This window comes from Chiloscyllium plagiosum, unplaced genomic scaffold (genome assembly GCF_037043375.1).
Source record: "Chiloscyllium plagiosum isolate Xiang-an unplaced genomic scaffold, Cpla_swu_hap1 HiC_scaffold_15, whole genome shotgun sequence".
In the NCBI taxonomy this organism is placed as follows: Eukaryota; Metazoa; Chordata; class Chondrichthyes; order Orectolobiformes; family Hemiscylliidae; genus Chiloscyllium; species Chiloscyllium plagiosum.
This window is the reverse complement of record NW_028270153.1, coordinates 54,005,403-54,025,779: the sequence shown is the minus strand read 5'-3', so window position 1 is coordinate 54,025,779 and position 20,377 is coordinate 54,005,403. Positions and strand designations below refer to the sequence as shown.

The window sequence follows — 20,377 nt, the reverse complement described above, 5'->3', positions numbered from 1 at the left end:
TCTGGTCTCTCTTCCCAAAGAGACCTCACACAGCTAGATTGCCAGTTATTCTATTTTGATCATGCAACAACCCATCTGGAATGGCCTGTTATCTAGTTGATTCCTGAACCAGAAAATCATCCCGCACACACTCCTGGAATTCCTCCTCCATGAGATTGTTACTGATTTGATGTGCCCGATAGATGTGTAGATTAAAGTTGCCCAGAATTATAACTGTACTTTTATTGCTTCAATCTCTAATTTCTTGATTAATGCCTTCCCAACATTATGAATATAGCATGGGGGTTTATATTAACCCTGCTTTAGATTTTCTGCCCCTTGATGTTTATAAGCTCGATCCTCATAGATTCCACTTCACTTAATTTCCTCCTTCACTATTGCATTAATGTGCTAGTTAACCAGCAATGCTACCTTACCTCTTGTTCCTTTTTGTCTGTCCTTCCTAAAAACTGAGTGCAGTCAACAGATATTCGTATCCCAACTTTGGTAACCCTGCAGTCATGTCTCAATCACCTCATACATGCTTATATCTATTTGCACAACTAATACATCCATTTTACAGCAAATGTTGTTTGCATTAAGATACATAGCCTTAAGGCTAAGCTTTTTACCCTTATTATTCCCTTTCACATTATTTTCTTGTTCCCTTCTCTTCTATCTCCCTGTACTGCTTCCTAAGCTGCTGCCACTTTAGTTTAAAGCCTCCCCTATAGAAAACATCACTGCAAACTATCTCTGAGTCTGGCAAAAAATATTAATCCAAGACCAACCTTGATTTCCTGTTACTGAGCCAATTCTATATTCATAACACCAATTTTCTTCTCATTTCATGAACTTTCATCAGCTTAACCTCCAATGTAATGCTTAATCAATGCCTTCTGGAAGCCTCCTCAGCTTGCTGGCCCTGATCACATCAGTCTCCTGGCTACTCAATCCCTCCAGTTGTTACAAATGTTACTTGCCTTTGTTCCAGGTACTTCTATGGTGTAACTATGGAGACTTCTGGCACACAATGAGAGTTTGGGATGGAACATGGCAAGTTGTCCATGTATAGTCCAGTCTTGTTGTTTCCCCATGAAGCAGCTGCAGACAAGAGTGTGCTTACATTGTGGGGACTAGAGCAACAACGACAGTACGGCATGGGGAGGGTGAAAATAGGGAGCCTGTGGAACCTAGTCAGTTAGTCTGAGGCAGTTGTGGCTAAAGTTTGCTACCTTCAGGCTACTGGTCAAACAGGTATTCACAAGCTGTGAGAAAAGATCCCAGGATGTAGGTGTGCTGACTCCAGGCAGTTAAAGTTCAGGAGATGTCCTAAGGAGCTCAGAAGGTGGTCTAAGGTAATTAGCTCTGCGCTGGAGAGAGTTAGTGCTTTGTAGCAGTTGTGGAAGCCATTGTTTGTTCAGTGCAACTGAGACTAGGGGGAGGAAGCTCACAAGCAATACTTACTTTGTGTCAGTGAGTTCAGAGTTCAGAGTTCAGAGTATTCAAGTTCAGAGAAAAGCTGGGGCAGTGCCAGCCTAGTGAAGCTAATTTTCTGTGAAAGATCTTAAATTGTGTTCTTGAGACAGTGTCAGAGTACAGTCTTGGGAATCCATTGGAACACAGACTCCGAGGAAGTGATTGAACTATAAGAACACGAACAGTCATTGATGTCATCAACATTGGAGTGGCATTTGAGGGAGTTCTAAAGCTAGATCTTCCAAAGTGAAGAACTGGGACACCTTGTGAAGAAGATAAAGCTTTTTTATGTGATTTGGTGTCACGTAATTTCACTAATTCTAGGTGGGTTCCTGATAAATCCATGGGATCTGTCTTGACTGCATTATCTATTTGATGTTATCTGTGAGGTACTCAACCAGTTTGTCAATCCATATTTGTTGCATTTTTACTCTGGATGTTAGACTATAAATTGTATATATATCGCAGATTGTTTTATTTTTCTAGCTTCACATAGTAAATTGTAGCTTTTTTGTTCAAAAAAGTGAAATCTTGTGGCCTCTTAGTAAGATGCTGAGATTTCTGACATTAACCAAGACAAACGTTGTGGGTCCATAACTGGATTATAATGTGCCAAGGATTAACATCATCTTCCTTCATTCCAGGATCTGTTGGATTTCTTCCTGGGACTCACTGTAATCTCAGCAGCACTCCCATTGCTGTTCTGGTGCTCCTGGGATTGTTCAAGCTGGTGGTCAAGCAGATTGGCTGGCAGTTCTCCAGGATGGGAGTTCCTCCCAATAAAGGATGGGAGTCCTACTCTTGGGATCCTCCTGCTAAGATGATGGAGTGGGGTTTTGTTTAGGTACCTCGGCTGTCCTCCTGGAGAGAAAAACAGTCCACCACCTCTCTCAACCCCTGTAAAATCCAGCCTGGAATAAACTAAATTGGGCAGCCAAAACAAATCCATTTTGACCTGGAAATTCTGGGTCTTTTGTTGGGGTTGCGATGAGGGAGTTGGATTGTCACAGGGGATTGTGTGAGGTGAAAATCATGCTGAGCACTCCAGTGTTGTATGTCAAGGTCATACACCTATATGCAGCATGTCAGACCTCCTGGATCAATTTAAACTTGCCAAAGGAGGATTCTATGTGTATTGCTAGAATTTCATTCACCAGTTCATTACTCTGAACTGAGCAGCATCAAAAATTGTTGTCTCTGAATTGATGGGTGAGTGCAGCAAGCTATACCAGTTCTGAGGAAACGTCACTTGACCCAAAACATTAACTCTGATTTCTGTCCACAGTTGCTGCCAGACCTGTAAGATTTCTCAGAAATTTCTGATTTCCAGCATTTGCAGCTCTTTTGGTGTTTTATTTAAGCCATATTAGTAACCTGTGTCATTTGGAGGTGATCGATAAACTTATGGGACACGTGACTGTGTTCAACAAGATTGTTCTCAGGACAAAAAGATGTGCAAAGGAGGCCAGTAGTAGTTCTGAAGTGTTGAGGACTCAGAGAAGTTAGTACTGTGAGCTAGGAGGTGCACCTCTGCTCTCCTGGCTCTGTGTTCAGCTACTTCTGCTCCTCTGAATGAGCACTGGTTAGGTTGCTGGATAACCGAACATTGAGCACCCAATTTCTTACAGACGTTTTACCCTGAATTTTACCAAATTGCCAGGCCTTGCTGTTAAATATTTAGGATAATCTGATCTTCTGCTTTGATCATGATCCAAAAGGCAGCCTTTCAGATTAGAACTGACACAGAATACTTTTAAACATATTGATGCCTGTGATTTCCACAAGTGCACTCATTTGTGGAAATGGGGCATTGTGATCTTATCAAACTCAAAATAGATTTGGCAAAATATACCTTAACCAGTGATTTTGAACAATGTAATGTTACTACCATCTAGTGGTCAATATACATATAGTCTCCAGATGATCCTTTTACAAAATGATGGTCGGAATTCCGACATGTTGATGAATGCTGGATTCACAAAATCTCACATGGGTTGACAGGAAAGAAATGCTTTGGAGAGATTTGCTCTAGTATCAAATCACAATTGTCTTAGCATTCCACAAAATAATAAGAAGGATGACAGAATCTGCTAAACAAATAGGAATCAGTATGACGCATAATTTTAAAATGAACGCTGACTTCAGAATGAAAACCTTGACGCTGTGCATATTGAATAAGCGAAATGAAAAGGGCTGTGTAATTGATTTTTCACAAAGTGTCTCTAAAATCTTTATCTTATTAATGAAATTGTCAATACAATACACCATGGTACATTTTATGCCCTAAATTATTGTAAAGTGTGAAAAATGTGGGAAATCAAATAAATTAGAAATTGCAATATTATTTTCTTTTAATCAATTGAAATGTGAAAGACTTAATTATGAAGCTTTTGAATTATAAATCATCTGAATTATCCTTATTATGCAACTCAATGTCACATCAAACATATCCACTTTGTAGAGGTCCATTAGCATACACCGTAACTCCATATGTATAGGCTTGGTTATAAATACTCAGACAAAAGTTTGATCCCATTGAAAAGCATCATTGTACAGATACATTACATTTACTTTATATACAGAAAGGCCAGTTAGTATAACTGCCTGTAACACTGCAAGATATCATAATCTACTTACCAGAATCATTATCAGTCTACATTAACGTGAGCTACATATAGAGATATGGAAACAATTTTGAGATGTATCATGAAGACAGAGAGGTTTAGAGAGGATAGTTTCAGAGTTTAGGGCCCAGACTGAAGGCATGGCCATCAACAGTGGAGCAAAGGAAACTGAGCATGCGGAAAAGACAAGATTGGATCCATGCAGAAGCCTTGATAGCTTGTAGGAATGGTGAAAGTTAAAGACAGGGAGGGGAGAGATCATGTAAGGATTTAAAAACAAGATTAGCATTCATGGCTTCAGTTTCACATTGGAGAGGTACTAGGACATTGTCACCATTGAAATAAGTTGTGAAAATCCTTGCAAACGCTTGTGAAAAATAATCCTTTAAGCTTTAATTCTTTCCAGGTCTGAATTCTCTTGGTGAAGTCAAGTTGCCACGCTGCCAAACATCCAAGAGATCACAAATGCCCACCACATCCTGAAGTGATTGGAACATATAGGCCCTACTATAGTTGGATATATCCAATGATATGCCAATGAAAAGGAATATGCTATCTAACACATTCACTACACCTGTCACCCAGCAATACTGGGCAATGAGAGTGCGAGTATGTTGCTGGACCCATAGCCAGCTGGAGGAGAGTTTTCAATTGTTTTAGGCTCTGAGGAAGAGTTGAATAAGCTGCGCTAATTTAAATATTTAGGACAAAAGCATTGGTGCAATCTTCCGCCGGCCCCAGGTTCTTCCATCCACATTATATGAATTTACCCACTCGCTGAAGTAGACATCAGGAGTTTCTGGAAGTTCTCTGATATGTATGTGACCTTGCAGCTCCCAACCCATTAAAGATTGAACAATGCTCCACCAAAGCAAAAGACTCTGGCTAAGTGAATATTGTGTATCCAACATGGTATATCACATGATTTAAGCACACAAATTGTCCACTCAGTTCAGCTGGCCCTTCATCTGTATCAGGATATCCTCCTAGTCCATTCTTCCCTTTTGCACTAGTCTAGTATCTATCCATCCTGTGGTTACAAGTTCCATATTCTAACAATTTCATGAGTAAAATTATTTCTCGTGAATTTGTCCCATCCCACCTCAAATGGAAATATTTTGTAAAAGTCTATCATGTCAAACTCCCTTGCAATTTTAAAGAGTCTCTGTTAAGTTACTACTACTTTCTGAAGTAAGACCCTAACTTCTTCAGTCTTTCATGATAGTTATAATCATCCAGTTCGGTTAAACGAGTTTGAATCATTTTTGTAGTTTCACCAATGCCTCTACATCTCTTTTGTAATTAACAACTATACACATAGGTGCTGTTATTGTGAGTGTCAACGTTTGTACACAACATGCAATATGTGGTTGTATCGTCATAAATGTTTACAAATCTCAGACTTTCAATTTCCCTCAAATATAAGAAAACTCTTATGAGATGGTCAATATTTCAGACTCATACTAAGACTTGCTAGTCCTGTTTCCCAAGTAACTGGATGATAATGATTGTTGTGGTTACCACATGCTCAATGCCATAACCTAGGTTACAAATGTTGCTCTTCATTCTAATGCTCACAGCTAAGGTCAACCAGTGCTATGAATGATATTGGTAAAGCTGCTTGCGTCCGGTTCTCAATATGTTTGAATATTTTCCACAAGAAGGCTGTACTGCGATGTAAATTTAACAACCTGCCCTCATGTTTGAAAGTTAATTAAGGACTGAAGTTGACATATTAGAATAAGTCAAATCAGATATAATCTCCAATATGAAATGTTAACGTTAACCAAAGCAAGATGTGTTTATGTCGGGCCAAATCATATGTGCCATCAGGTTCCCCACATGCAGCTAACAGGTTGGCTGCTGGAGGGTGGACAGGGTGTTGGGGAAGTTGGAGTGGTAGTGAAGAGGTAGAAAGGCACCCAAAGGGGAAAGACTGCTGCCCTGAGGCATGCTACTAATAGCCTGAAGGTAGGGCTTCCACCCTCCGGGACATGTAAGTCCTCACTTGGAGAGCTGCTAGTCATTCAGAGGCACGGGGAGCCCACTGAGAAGGGTCAAACACTCCCTCCTCCAACACGCTAACAGGGAAGCTTGCTGGATATGCACTTATCTCCCCACCAGTTTAATCCAGGGAGACGAGGCCCTCACATGGACAGGTCCCACTGGAATAAGTATGTCAGTCCTGTGGGAAGGCCAGCTGTGGGAAGGCATATAATCCAGGCAGTAATATCTGTAGACTCCCCACAATCTTTCCTGGTAATTTTAGTAACTATACACTATCTTAACTGTCTTTCTAAAGGAATCATTCATTTCATTTTAATGGACTGTCCTTGGACAGTAAAAATGCCGTAAAAATCTTTCCTTGCTTTCCATTGCACTTTAATCCTCCAACACTCTAAATACAGAACACTGTGGGTTAGCAGTTAATAAAAAAGTGACATGAAACTAACTATCTCACCATCAATAAGCAGGATTCCCAAATTCCCTGATCACTTCACTGTATCTATCACCTTAAGAGTTTAGATTCAATGTCTCTCTGAACTGAAGTTGAAAGCAGTGAATTAATTTTACTGGTGACAGACAACGCATTTAAATTGACTTAGCTGAGGAGCTAATGAATTGGGGGGTAAGTTCACATTGATTTGTTTACTCAGCTCATTATATTTTTTATTACCTCTGAAGTGTGGAGCTTGCTTGAGGTCAACGCTTTATCATGGTTTTGTGGATACAGGGAACATTTTAAAGAGATTCTTGCTTATAACCATTTAAGGGAAAAATCAGACACTGGGAGGTACCTTGCAGTCATTATGGCAGAAGCTAAAAAAAATTGTCAAATATGATTAAGGCACTTAACCTCAAGGATCAGATTCTTTCTTGTAACATTTCTTACATCTATATTTTTAGTGATTTATTTTTCAGAATAAGTGAGAACAACTGAATGGATAATTATCCTTTGGGTATGGATGTACAGCAAATGCAACAAAATAAAAAAATGTGTAGGTTTTGTGGATGAGTAAATACAACTGATCAAGTAGCTTCTAGGATACACAGTGATTTTTGTAATTGGTGATTTGGGTGAATAAAGTACATTCTGCAGAGTAAAGGTTAAATAATGATAACACAGAGGTGGCTCGGTATGGTGGAGTTCAGCTTAATTACACTTGAAAGAGAAAACAAAAGAACTATGTTTACAGCAATGTTTATTGTGACCCTAGGGTGTCCAAAATTACTTTACAGTGAATTAAGTACTTCCCAAATACAGCCACTGTGCAATGTAGCCCCGCAATCCAACAGTTATACAGTCATAGAGATGTACAGCACTGAAACAAATCCTTGGGTCCAACTCGTCCATGCCAACCAGATAGCCGAATTTAATGGAGTCCCATTTGCCAGCATTTGGCCCATTTCCTTCCAAATACTTCCTATTCATGTCCCCATCCAGATGCCTTCTAAATGTTGCAATTGTACCAGCCTCCACTACTTTCTCTAGCAGCTCATTCCATACACACACCACCCTCTGCATGAAAAAGTTGCCCCTTAGGTCCCTCTTAAATATTTCCTCTCTCACCCTAAACCGATGCCCTCTAGTTTTAGACTGCCCCAAACCAGGGAAAGGACCTTGTATATTTGCCCTATCCAAGCCCCTCATGATTTTATAAATCTATATGAGGTCACCCCTCAGTCTCCAACGCTCCAGGCAAAACAGCTCCAAACTATTCACCCTCTCCCTATACCTAAAACCCACCAACCCTGGCAACATTCTTGTAAATCTTTTCTGAACCCTTTCAAGTTTCACAACATCCTATAGGTGGACGATCAGAATGCCACACAATATTCCAATTGTGGTCTTAAAAATGTCCTGTACAGCTACAACGTGACCTCCCAACTCCGATACTCATTATTCTGACCAAAAAAGAAAGCATACCAAAAGCCTTCTTCACTATCCTATCTACATGCAACTCCACTTTCAAGGAGCTATGAATCTGCACTCTAAGGTCTCTTTGTTCAGCAACACTCCCTAGGACCTTACCATTAAGTGTATACGTGCTGCTAAGATTTGCTTTCCCAAAATGCAGCACCTCACATTTACCTAAATTAAACTCCATCTGCCACATCTCAGCCCACTGGCCCATCTGATCAAGATCCCGTTGTAATCTGAGGTAACCTTCTTCGCTATCCACTACACTTCCAATTTTGGTGTTATCTGCAAAGTTATTAACTATACCTCCTATGTCCACATCCAAATCATTTATATAAATGCTGAAAAGCAGTGGACTCAGCACCAATCCTTGTGGCACCCCACTGGTCACAGACTTCTAATCTGAAAAGTAACCCTCCACCACCACCCTCTGTCCTCTACTTTTGAGCCAATTTTGTATTCAAATGGCTAGTTCTCCTTGTATTCCATATGATCTAACCTTGCTAACCAGTCTCCCATGGGGAACCTTGTCAAACATCTTGCTGAAGTCCATATAGATCACATCCACCACTCAACCCTGATCGATCCTTTTCGTTACTTCTTCAAAAAACTCAATCAAGTTTGTGAGATGTGATTTGCCACACACAAAGCCATGTTGACTATCCCTAATCAGTCCTTGTCCATCCAAATACATGTAAATCCTGTCCCTCAGGATTCCCTCCAACAACTTGTCCACCACCGATGTCAGGCTCAACAGCTTCCTCATTTCCCCTTCCCCCACCTCATCCTAGTTTCTAACCTCCAGCTCAACACTGTCTCCTTGACTTGTCCGGACTTGTCCGACCTGCCTAGCTCCTTTTCCACCTATCCACTCCACCCTCTCCTCCCTGACCTATCACCTTCATCTCCTCCCCCACTCACCTATTGTACTCTATGCTACTCTCTCCCCACCCCCACCCTCCTCTAGCTTATCTCTCCACGCTTCAGGTTCTCTGCCTTTATTCTTGATGAAGGGCTTTTGCCCGAAACGTCGATTTTGCCTGTCCTCGGATTTTGCCTGTCCTCGGATTTTGCCTGTCCTCGGATGCTGCCTGAACCGCTGTGCTCTTCCAGCACCACTAATCCAGAATCTGGTTTCCAGCATCTGCAGTCATTGTTTTTACCTCACCTGTCTACAGTTCACTGACTTTTCCTTACCACCTTTCTTAAATAGTGGCATGACATTAGCCAACCTCCACATCTTCTGGCACCTCCCCTGTGACTATCAATGATCCAAATATCTCAGCAAGATGCTCAGCAACCACTTCCCTGGCTTCCCACAGCTGGGGATTTATCTACCTTTATGCATTTTAAGACATCCAACACCTCCTCCTCTGTAATATGGACATTTTTTCAAGAGGTCACCATCTATTTCCCCACATTCTGTATCTTCCATGTCCTTCTCCACAGTAAATATGGATGCAAAATACTCATTTAGTATCTTCCCCCATGTTCTGTGATTCCACAAGTGGGCTGCCTTGCTGATCTTTGAGGGTCCTATTCTCTCTCTAGTTACCATTTTAGCTAAATATATTTATAAAATCACTTTCAATTCTCCTATTCACCTAAAATAGAGGTCGTGCTGCAGCTGTATAAAACTCTGATGCGGCTGCACTTGGAGTATTGCGTGCAGTTCTGGTCATCACATTATAGGTAGGATGTTGAAGCTTTGGAAAGTGTTCAGAGAAGATTTACTAGGATGTTGCCTGAAATGGAGGGAAAGTCTTATGTGGAAACATTGAGGGGCTTGAGGCTGTTTTATTAGAGAAAGGAAGGTTGAGAGGTAACTCAATTGAGACATACAAGATAATCAGACGGTTAGATCTGGTGGCAGTGAGAGCCTTTTTCCAAGGATGGATAGCACAGGGGGGCATAGCTTCAAATTGAGGGGTGATAGATATAGGACAGAGATAGTTTCTTTACTCAGAATAGTAGGGGCATGGAATGCACTGCCTGCACCAGTCATAGACTTGCCAACTTTACGGGCATTTAAAAGGGTCATTGGATAGGCATATGGATGAGAAAGGAATAATGCAGGTTAGATTGGCTTCAGATTGGTTTCACAGGTTGGCGCAAGATTGAGGGCCGAAGGGCCTGTGCTCTGCTGTAATGTTCTATGTTCTTTCCCAGTGCCATGTTCCTAACCATGCCCAGAGTTCATCTTCTTCATGCATTGAAATAAATGCAGATTAAATAACCTCGTTCAGTGCTTTGTTCCTGCCTGCTCTAACAATTTGACTTGCTCCTTTCAACTGTAGCAGACTCAGACTGATGTCTTTCCTCACCATCTCCCTGGGTCCCCCCACCAATACTTTACTGGTTTAAATCCTCTTGAGCAGCTCAAGAAAATGTCCCTGCCAGTATCTTTGTCCCCTTCCAATTCAGGTGTGATCCGTCCTTCTTATACAGGTCACTTCTACCCCAGAAGAGATTCCAATTATCCAAAAATATAAAGTCATGTTAGGTGAGTGAAAAATATTGGACAGAACACCATAGACCAACTCACCTGCTTTTCTTTGAAATAATTTTTTTCTACAATGCTGGGATCCAATTTGGGTCTTTGCTTAATGTTTTACCTGAAATACGGCAATTCCACTCTCTGTCAGTACTACAAGAAATTGTCAGCAAATATTTGTTCATTTTATTTTGTGTTTGAAGTCTTTGGAGTACAAAATTAAGATAGTTGTACAAAGAAGACTCAAATGGATAGGATAAAGATTGTGATGATTTTTTGAGGGAAGAATGGTCATTGTGGTAACATTATAGTACCCTCACTTCACAGTTTCTATATGCAGAAATAATAATTTGTTTTGGTAATGCATTCTGGTCCACTTATCCATGTTTTTGATCACTAGGGAATTTTTATGTACATTTGATTTGTATGAACGCTATAATCAGTTCGAAATTATGCCACGTGAACGTCATATAAATTCTTAACACATTTGCATGGAATTTTCAATTAATTGTGAGTACTATTGCATTTGAAACAGATGGGTCCCTTTAAAATGGAACAAAATTAGCATTTTTTTTTCAGTTTGTTCATAGGATGTGGGTGTCATTGTCGAGACCAGCATTTGTTTCCTACAAAGAATCAACCACATTGATATAGGTCTGGAGTCACATATAGGCTTGACCAGATTAAGACAGCAGATATTGTTCCCTAAAGGGCAAAGCGATCAAGATGTGTTTTTACAACATTTGACAGTTTCAAAGTCACTATTGAGCTTTTTTAAATATATTATTCCAGATTTTACTGAATTCAAATTTCACTATCTATCATAGTGGGATGTGAATCTATCACCCTGGGGTTCTGGAATACTAGTTCAGTGATATTACCTCCTCACATGTTCCCCCACTTCCCTCACAGTTGCAACTATAATACTCATGCAGGCATTTCCAAGGTCTGTACTGTTAAAAATAACAAACTGCTGCAGATTTGGACACATGCTAGTAGTCCTCTCACAATGAAGTTCATTATAAAGGAACCATTTTTGAATAGCTCTCAGTCAAGTGATATAAAAATGTTATTTTTTTCCCCATTAGAACTGTGCAAATACTCTCAGCAGTCAGCATGTCCAGATTTGAAGAGCTATGGAGGTGGACATTGCTAACTTAGTATTTCTTTGACAAAACATTTGTTTTTAAATAATAATGTGATAACTAAATGAACAAAGCTGAATCCAGCTGGAAAAAGAGACATTTGTGATGATGGCTTCATCGAAATTTTTCTTCATTGTAACATCCAATGAACTAATTATATTTGCTGTCAAAACTAAAATAATAAAGTCTAGTATGGATTATTTGAAGCAAATTAATTTGGTTTCAAGCAATGTTCTGTGAGACTGAGAAACGTTAATCAGAACAAATGTGACCCTGTTACTCTTAAAAGAACAAACTTCAAGACTGCATTTGGAAAATTGTGAGCAGTTATGGGCCCCGTATCTAAGGAAGGATGCACTGGCATTGGAGGGGGTCCAGAGGAAGTTTACCTAGGTAATCCTGGAGATGTAACCCTTGTCATCTGAGGAATGGTTGAGGACTCTGGATCTGTGCTCGATTTAGAAGTTTAGAAGGATGTGAGGGGATCTGATTGAAACCTACAGAATACTGAGAGGGTGAGATAGAGTGGAGAACTAGTATGAGAGGCTAGGACCTGAGCGCACAGTCTCAGAGTGAAGGGATGACTCTTTAGAACTAAGATGAGGTGGAATCTTTTCAACCAGAGGCTGGTTATTCTGTGGAACTTTTTGCTGCAAAAGGCTATGATGGCCAAGTCACTGAGATTAGATAGGTTCTTGATTGGTAAGGAGATCAAAGGTTACATGGAGAAGGCAGGAGAATGAGAAACATATCAGTCATGGTTGAATGGTGAAGCAGACTTGATGGGCCAAATGGCCTGATTCAGCTCCTATATCTTATGGTCTTGTTTTACTTCCCATTGATTTCTTTTTTCTAAACCCTTTAACAAGATATTCTTTTTGTTTTCTATTCCATCTAGGCTGTGAAGGTAGTTGGAAGCAATATCTCTCACAAACTGCGATTGTCCACCATAAAAACCTCAGATGAAGGCACTTATGAATGCAGAGTGACTGATTACAGTGAGGGCAAACCCAGACATCACAAAGTGAAAGCTTATCTGAGGGTCAAGCCTGAGCAGGATCATGAGATGCTGCTACATGAAGCTGCTGCACACATGCAGGATACCAAGGTGCCGGGAAGTGATATGAAAGCTCACACGAATCATATTGCTAAATCCTCATCTTTTTCCAACAGCCCTAAATCTATCCAAATCATGAATGAACAAGCTCTGGATACTGACTGTGAACAGAATGATCTGTCTCTTGATGCTGATCGTATCCACTGTGTTTAATAGAATGAGCTGTTGTGGAGAGTCAAGTGTTTGTAAATTGTATAGAAGGAGTGCATGACCAGCTTCTTTGTGGGAGTATTTTGGCAAAAGAATATCTCTAAAACTATCACTTAAAGGGGGTACCCAGCTTTTTAACCATTGTTGTTATTTGATATATTTCATGTTTGTTGAAAGTGAAATGTTAATTTCATTACATCTTGATTCGTGTTCCACAGCCTATTAAAAAATCTCTTATTTACGTAATAATCCAATAGAAGCAAGCTCACATCTGTCTTTTACAGTACATTTATCAGAAAGACACAATGACAGTCTTACATAGAATAGAATACTGACATAAATGTATTTAATCTTTAAACATAATAAATAATTATCGATCTCTCCAAACTTTATGGAAGGATATTTCATCCACACTTTCTTTTCAAATAACAATTGAACCCTTAGCTCAACCTAGGGTTTCAAACTCAATCCAGTCTTTAGCAATTCCAAACATTTACAGTTGATGATTACAGCACCCTATTACTTGAAAAAATCTCAAATTCATCTTCGGCTAACCATTCTAATCCTATCAGAAGAACTGCGATGTTGTGACTTAATGTTAATTATATTACAGGTCCCAAGTCTCACTTTATCAAGTAATATCACCACCGTTTTTAAACCTCAACTTCATGCTATGAAAAATCTCTTAACTCCATTTCTCACACCATCACAACCTTGTTACTCTCAAGAGTTTCTATTCTGCCTTTCCTTTATATCCACCATCACACATAATAATCCAAACTAATTACCACATTTTTCAATCTCACCTAAAGACTCCAATACCATTTTGCTTAACATCCTCAACCTGCTCCCACCTAACAATCCCAATCCTATTTTTATCTAACACTTAATGTATATTTAATGATCCATTTGCCCATTGTTCTGTGACATCTCAGATGAATCCAAAATCATGCATTATCTCATAACAATCCTAACCACATACTGTGAAGAGTTCCAATCTCCTTCTACCCAAGCATAGGTGCCATGGTAGCTCAGTGGTTAGCATTGCTGCCTCAGTGCCATGGACCTTGTTTCAATTCCAGTCTCGGGCGACTGTCTGTATGGAGTTTGCACATTCTCCCTGTGTTTGTGTGGGTTTCCTCCAGGTGTTCCAGTTTCTATCCACAGTCCAAAGATGTGCAGGTGAGGTGGACTGGCCATGCTAAGTTGCCCATAGTGTCTGGGGATGTGTAGACCAGGTGGATTAGCCATGTGATATGAAGGGGAATGGAGTGGGTCTGGGTGGGATGCTCTTCAGAAGGTCATTGTGGACTTGATGGGCCAAATGGTCTGCTTCCACACTGTAGGGTATCTATCTATCTATGTAAGCCCTTCCTTATTCTCATCAAGCAACTTTAACCTATTTCATTTTAACCGCAAGTCTCGTAATGTCCCTATCACAATATAGAGGAGAAAGTGAGGACTGCAGATGCTGGAGATCAGAGCAGAAAATGTGTTGCTGGAAAAGCGCAGCAGGTCAGGTAGCATCCAAGGAGCAGGAGAATCGACGTTTTGGGCATTCCTGAAGAAGGGCTCTTCCCCGAAACGTCGATTCTCTTGCTCCTTGGATGCTGCCTGACCTGCTGCGCTTTTCCAGCAACACATTTTCAGCCCTATCACAATATAGTCAATAACCAGTACTCAACCTTCCCTGACTCAATCATTTTAATTCATTAAAAATTATTTCATCCTCCAACAAGTTTCCACTCAAATATTACGATCTTGTCAAACAAACTATACAGCCAAGATATGGACGGCACGGTGGCACAGTGGTTAGCACTGCTGCCTCACAGTGCCTGAGACCCGGGTTCAATTCCCGCCTCAGGCGACTGACTGTGTGGAGTTTGCACATTCTCCCTGTGTCTGCGTGGGTTTCCTCCGGGTGCTCCAGTTTCCTCCCACAGTCCAAAGATGTGCAGGTCAGGTGAATTGGCCATGCTAAATTGCCCATAGTGTTAGGTAAGGAGTAAATGTAGGGGTATGGGTGGGTTGCGCTTCGGCGGGTCGGTGTGGACTTGTTGGGCTGAAGGGCCAGTTTCCACACTGTAATGTAATCTAATCTAATAACAAAAGTTGATTCCCTAATGGTCTGTAATAACTAAGTATCTTGTGTACAAAGTCCTATCTGGAGATTCAGCTTGCAGAAATATTAGTACAAGATTCATCTGCTGTTAAAGAATTAAAAATAGTGAACATCATTGAATACCAGGAAAAGGTATAAATTGATAAACATTATACTACTCTTTTGTTTCTTTTTCTATATCAATAACTAGGAGCAGTCAGCAAATGAAGTGTAAACATGCCATGCATTGTAAGTGTCTATGTAAAGAGGGGTGGAATTGCAATGAAAAAGAATTTGTTTTTGTTCTCCCTGACGAATTAATTATTGTGATAAAATACCTACTTCTTGCATTGGTTTATGGGCCACATCAAATATTTACCAGGAAACTTAGATCATCTGACTTGATGGTGTCCTTCGATATTGCATAGGTTGATCAGGTCTCATTATTTTGATAAGTCACTCAAAGGGACATATCTGGTACCATGCAATAGAATGCTTTGCTATAAATAGAGCTGTTTTGTGATTTTCTCTATTAACCTTTTCTTTTCAATTTAGCTGTTGCCGTTTTGAAATATTTGTGTAAGAAATCTAACGTAACATTGTTTTATCTGCAAATATTTTTAAATTGTATATGGTCAAGCATCGTTAAATCAATTTAAAAAAGAGCAGAAGTTAGACATTGAAAGTAACATAATATATTTTAGATTGTGCCAATCATCAGTTTTCCAGTATAGGGCCAGACAAGAACTAGTCTTGTCCTTTAGCAATTAAAATAACGTATCCGTAATGCCTCCAGATATACAATGCCCTTGCCATATTGGAATATGCTCAATGTGTTGACAAATTTGCAATGGTACCTGTTGTCCTGTCAAAACCATGGACTGAAGAGGATGGCAAATGGCTTCCAGCCCTATACTTTCATTACCAGTAAATTTCCATGTAAAATACTGACATGTATTACAAATAGTGCCACTTCACACTTTGGAACGCATTTAACGAGCAGTGAAGTGGGATGATGCTGCAGGCTTTAAAACCTATTTAATGGGTCAATCAAACAGTCCATTCAAACTGTGAACAGCTGTCAGTCTATACGGCTGAAACAAAGACAGAAAATGCTGGAAATACTCAGCAGGTTTGACAGTACCTGAAGCATTTTGCTTCTGTATCATCTGAAAACTATTTATGCGAGAGAGAAAAAAATCCAGAAAGTAGTGGGTCATTGCACACAAATCATATTTAAGTACTTTTTTAGTGGTAATGTAACTATGGAAACATTCAGAGCCACATTTGCAGCAGCTTTTAATTACTGGATTTTATTTTGGCTATTTGTAGCAGAATCTGTCTGTAAATGATTTTGCTGAATGTGATTAATAAACACAAAACATGGATGGAGTCTTGTCAGGTTTGTTTTTTTTTGTATGAATATTTTTAATGATACAAGAGTGTTGCGACTTTTATGAACTAGGAGAATTTCCTGCAGTATGTGCTGAGAACCAGTTTTATTTTAACTTTCTAGCATCTATATTTAATCAACCTGCTCAGGGACTTTATGACACACCTCTTGAGTAAGTAGGACTTGAAAGCAAACCTTCTGGCTCAGAAACAGGGGCACTACAAGTATGCCACAAGAACCCTTAAAGAGCCAGATATTGCTTTGCTTTTTTTTCCAAATTTCATATCTAGGAGTGCTCTCAAATACAACAGATTGGATTTTTTCCTTTCCTCAAATCACCCATCTACTGTTCATCTATTATCCTTCACCAATAATCATCTGTATTTCAAATTATGTTTAATGTCTGGCATGAACAATACAGACCACCAAAGGTAAACAAACAGTTCGTTTTTTTAAAGCTGGAGGTGCTATTACACACAAGTGAACAGCTTTTGCCACGAACAAATTACCCATGGCAATTTTCATCTTTTAAATGCCACCATTAAATCAGTTGTGTTTCCAATTGTTCAATTTATAAGCAGAGTCCATTAAGGAAAATGCAATAATGCCAAGGTGAGGGAGAGGTAGGAAAAGATGGAGAGGGCAAAGGACCAGTTATCATTATTAATGATTTCTCTTGGCTATTTGGGCCCTTTTTTGATTGAACTAATAATCAATCAAATTGATCCATACTCATCTAAAACCAATCAGAGGGCTCTCTACGCGGGAGTCCTCCCCCTTTCTCTCGGGGATCTGGGGTGGAGGGTGCTACATGTGGCAGTCCCCTGCAAACGCAGATTGTGGTGGTTCATGGACTCCCAGCCCAACTGCTTGTTCCGTGGTGCTGTGGAGTCCATGGACCGTGTATATATTCGGTGTGGGCATTTACACTCCCTCTTGGATTTTCTTAACCACCTTCTTCTCAGTCCTACGCTCCTGATCTTTGGGCACCCTTTGTGCAGGGGGGAGGGTAGGTCAAAGGATCTCCTCGTGGGTCTGCTCCTGGACCTGGCCAAACTGGCCCTAAACAAATCCAGGCAGCGGGCTGTGGAGGGGGTAATTAGGGCTGATTGCCTTCCCCTCTTCCGTGGCTACGTCCGTCCTGTGTGTCTCTGGAGAAGGAGCACATGGTGTCCACCAACTCCCTTGAGCTGTTCAGGGAGAGGTGGGCACCACAGGGAGTGGTGTGTTATATTTCCCCCCTCCAATTCTATTTTGATTTAATCCTTACTCTAAATGTTTTTGATCACACACCATTGCCTTATGATGAGAAGGACACTGCTTGCCACTGGCCACTCTGGTGTTTCCTTTCTTCCTGATGGTGGAAATTGAATAAAGATTTGTACACGTGTTGTCTTTCACGGTGTCTGACACCTGCACACACACAACATGGGTGCTGGGGAAAGTATAAACACTACCGCAGTAAGGTGGTACTTGGGGGGTAAGGGAGAGAAAGTCAAAAAAAGAAAACCAGGAGATGTAGCATCTCCTCAGTTTAGGGCACTGACTCTGAAAAAGAAAAAAATAAATTTAACCAATCAATATATCAAAGGCTGTTTAGATAGCACCCACTGATACAATACATGAATGCGTGGTGAAGGAATATAAAGGTTTTAATAAGGGATATTTTCAAAACTTTCCATAAAATTATTGAATTATTACACACAATATTGATTCTCTCTCTTGATAAAAACAGAAACAATTCTAAGTACTAAGTGGGCGGCACGGTGGCACAGTGGTTAGCACTGCTGCTTCACAGCGCCAGAGACCCGGGTTCAATTCCCGCCTCAGACAACTGACTGTGTGGAGTTTGCACGTTCTCCCCGTGTCTGCGTGGGTTTCCTCCGGGTGCTCCGGTTTCCTCCCACCATCCAAAGATGTGCAGGGTCAGGTGAATTGGCCATACTAAATTGCCTGTAGTGTTAGGTAAGGGATAAATATAGGGGTAGGGGTATGGGTGGGTTTCGCTTCGGCGGGTCGGTGTGGACTTGTTGGGCCGAAGGGCCTGTTTCCACACTGTAATCTAATCTAAATCTAAATACTAAAGGACCAAGACATGGTGCAAGATAAATATCACAAAGGCATTCCTGAACTGACATTTGGGAATCTTCAATGTACACCTGTTAATCGACAAGTGTCTAGTAAGAGCTATCTGACAATTCTGAGAATGAACTTGATTTAAAGTGATGGGGTTGGGGTGGTGGTTTTGTGTGAGTATACGTGTGTGTGGGTGTGTGGGGGGGTATGGGTGTGTGTGTGTGATGACATGTGTGATGACCTGCCTGACATCTTGGATACCTTGCTTAGAAAACTTCAAACAAATGATTAATATGGGCTAAACTACCATGCCTTAGAAATAAAATGAGTTAACATGCTCAGAGACAGGAGGCAATATTCGAGACACAGCCAAATTCTTCAGATAGAAAATGGACCAGGAGGAAGAGTTCCCTAAAATTCGGTTGTGCTGTAATGCAACAGTGGTGTTCTGCTGCGACCTCACGCTGTAGAAAATTAGGCTATGGAAAAATCGCTATAGAAAATCGCACTGTGGAAGATCACTAATAGAAAATCGCTATACACATTCAATAGCAAGTTTGCATTATCCAAGCAACATTCGTCAGTTGAAGTATAGCCAATATGCACTGGCGAAATGTGCGTTATAGCAGAATGAACTGTACAGAGATCACCCCACTTTTTGCTTACCATTTTGGTCATTTGGCATCAGTGAACCACTCAGCTCTCACGGATTGTAAAGTTTTCAGGTCTATTTAGCTAATACATCATGTAACCCTTTGCTTCATATTAAACTATCTTAAAATTACTTGTGAAAACTCAACTATCTTTGGTATCTGTGGCTCCCAAAATCAAATCTTATCCAATTGAGTCAAGGTGCTTAAAATGAACATTGAAACAAATAGACTATTCATAAAATTAAATATGATCATTGAGAATTCCGAAGCTTCACAACCCTCTGAGTAAAGAAATTTTTTCTCATCTCGGTTCTAAATAGCATCCCCCTTACTTTAGGATTGTGCTCTTTGATTCTATATTCACCAGCTAAGGAAAGCACCTTACCTTATCTACCTTGTCTATTCCTTTTAAACATTTTGTAGGTTTCAGTGAGATTGCCTCTCATTTTTTGAAGCTCTGGAAATACAGGCTCAGTTGTCCAATTTGTCTTCACGTGACTCCATCTATGGCAATAATATCCTTCCTGAGGTAAGGAGACCAAAACCGCATACAATAATCGAGGTCGATGTTCCCTCTAAGCTGCTATCAAGCTGTGCATGCACAACTACTTCAATGTTCTGTGCCTGATGATTGGTGTTCTGGTTCCAGATGTTTCTGCCATCCACAGTCCTAAGAAATTTAGAGCACATGCTGCTCCAGGTGCAGTCTAACCAAGCTTTTATACAACTGAAGCAAGATTTCACTGCTCTTTTACTCAAATACTCCACATTTCACGTTTACACTTTACAAACTCTTACCATTTAAAAAAGACCCTGCACATTTCTTCCTCTGCAGTTCTCCACATCTAATTTCCCACTAGCTTTTTCCACTAGCCTTTTTGGAGAAATCGGAAGGAAATATAGCAGCATGGTGTCAGCATGGTGATTGACACGTGTGGACCCTTGGAGTAGCTGACAGCTTAGAGGGGACATTTGTATTAAATATGAACAACCTCTCATTTTCTCATACAGAGTAACCAACGTAAACCTTAGCTTTGAAGTTGAAATAGATTTTGGGAATCAATAGAACATTTTATGCCGAGATTGCTGCTGATGAATATTTGCTTCTTGTTGTGCCTAATATACACCTGTTCATTGGAGTAAATCCATGAGAAGCAATTGTAAATAGTCACTGCCCATCCTTCTCTAATCTTTTAAAATAAATGTAAAATCAAGTTAAACAGCTCCCAATGGGGCACTGTAAC

The 20,377-nt window shown here is 40.3% G+C and overlaps 1 protein-coding gene across 1 annotated transcript in view; it reads left to right on the top strand.

Annotated features, from left to right (window-relative positions):
• Positions 1-16,399, top strand: part of vstm2la (V-set and transmembrane domain containing 2 like a) — an 80,387-nt gene extending 63,988 nt beyond the window's left edge. Inside the window, exon 4 of the mRNA XM_043710186.2 lies at positions 12,542-16,399. Coding sequence (XP_043566121.2) covers positions 12,542-12,913 — 372 coding nt within the window. The 3' untranslated portion in view covers positions 12,914-16,399. The remainder of the gene's footprint in view (positions 1-12,541) is intronic.
• Positions 16,400-20,377: the final 3,978 nt, after the last annotated feature.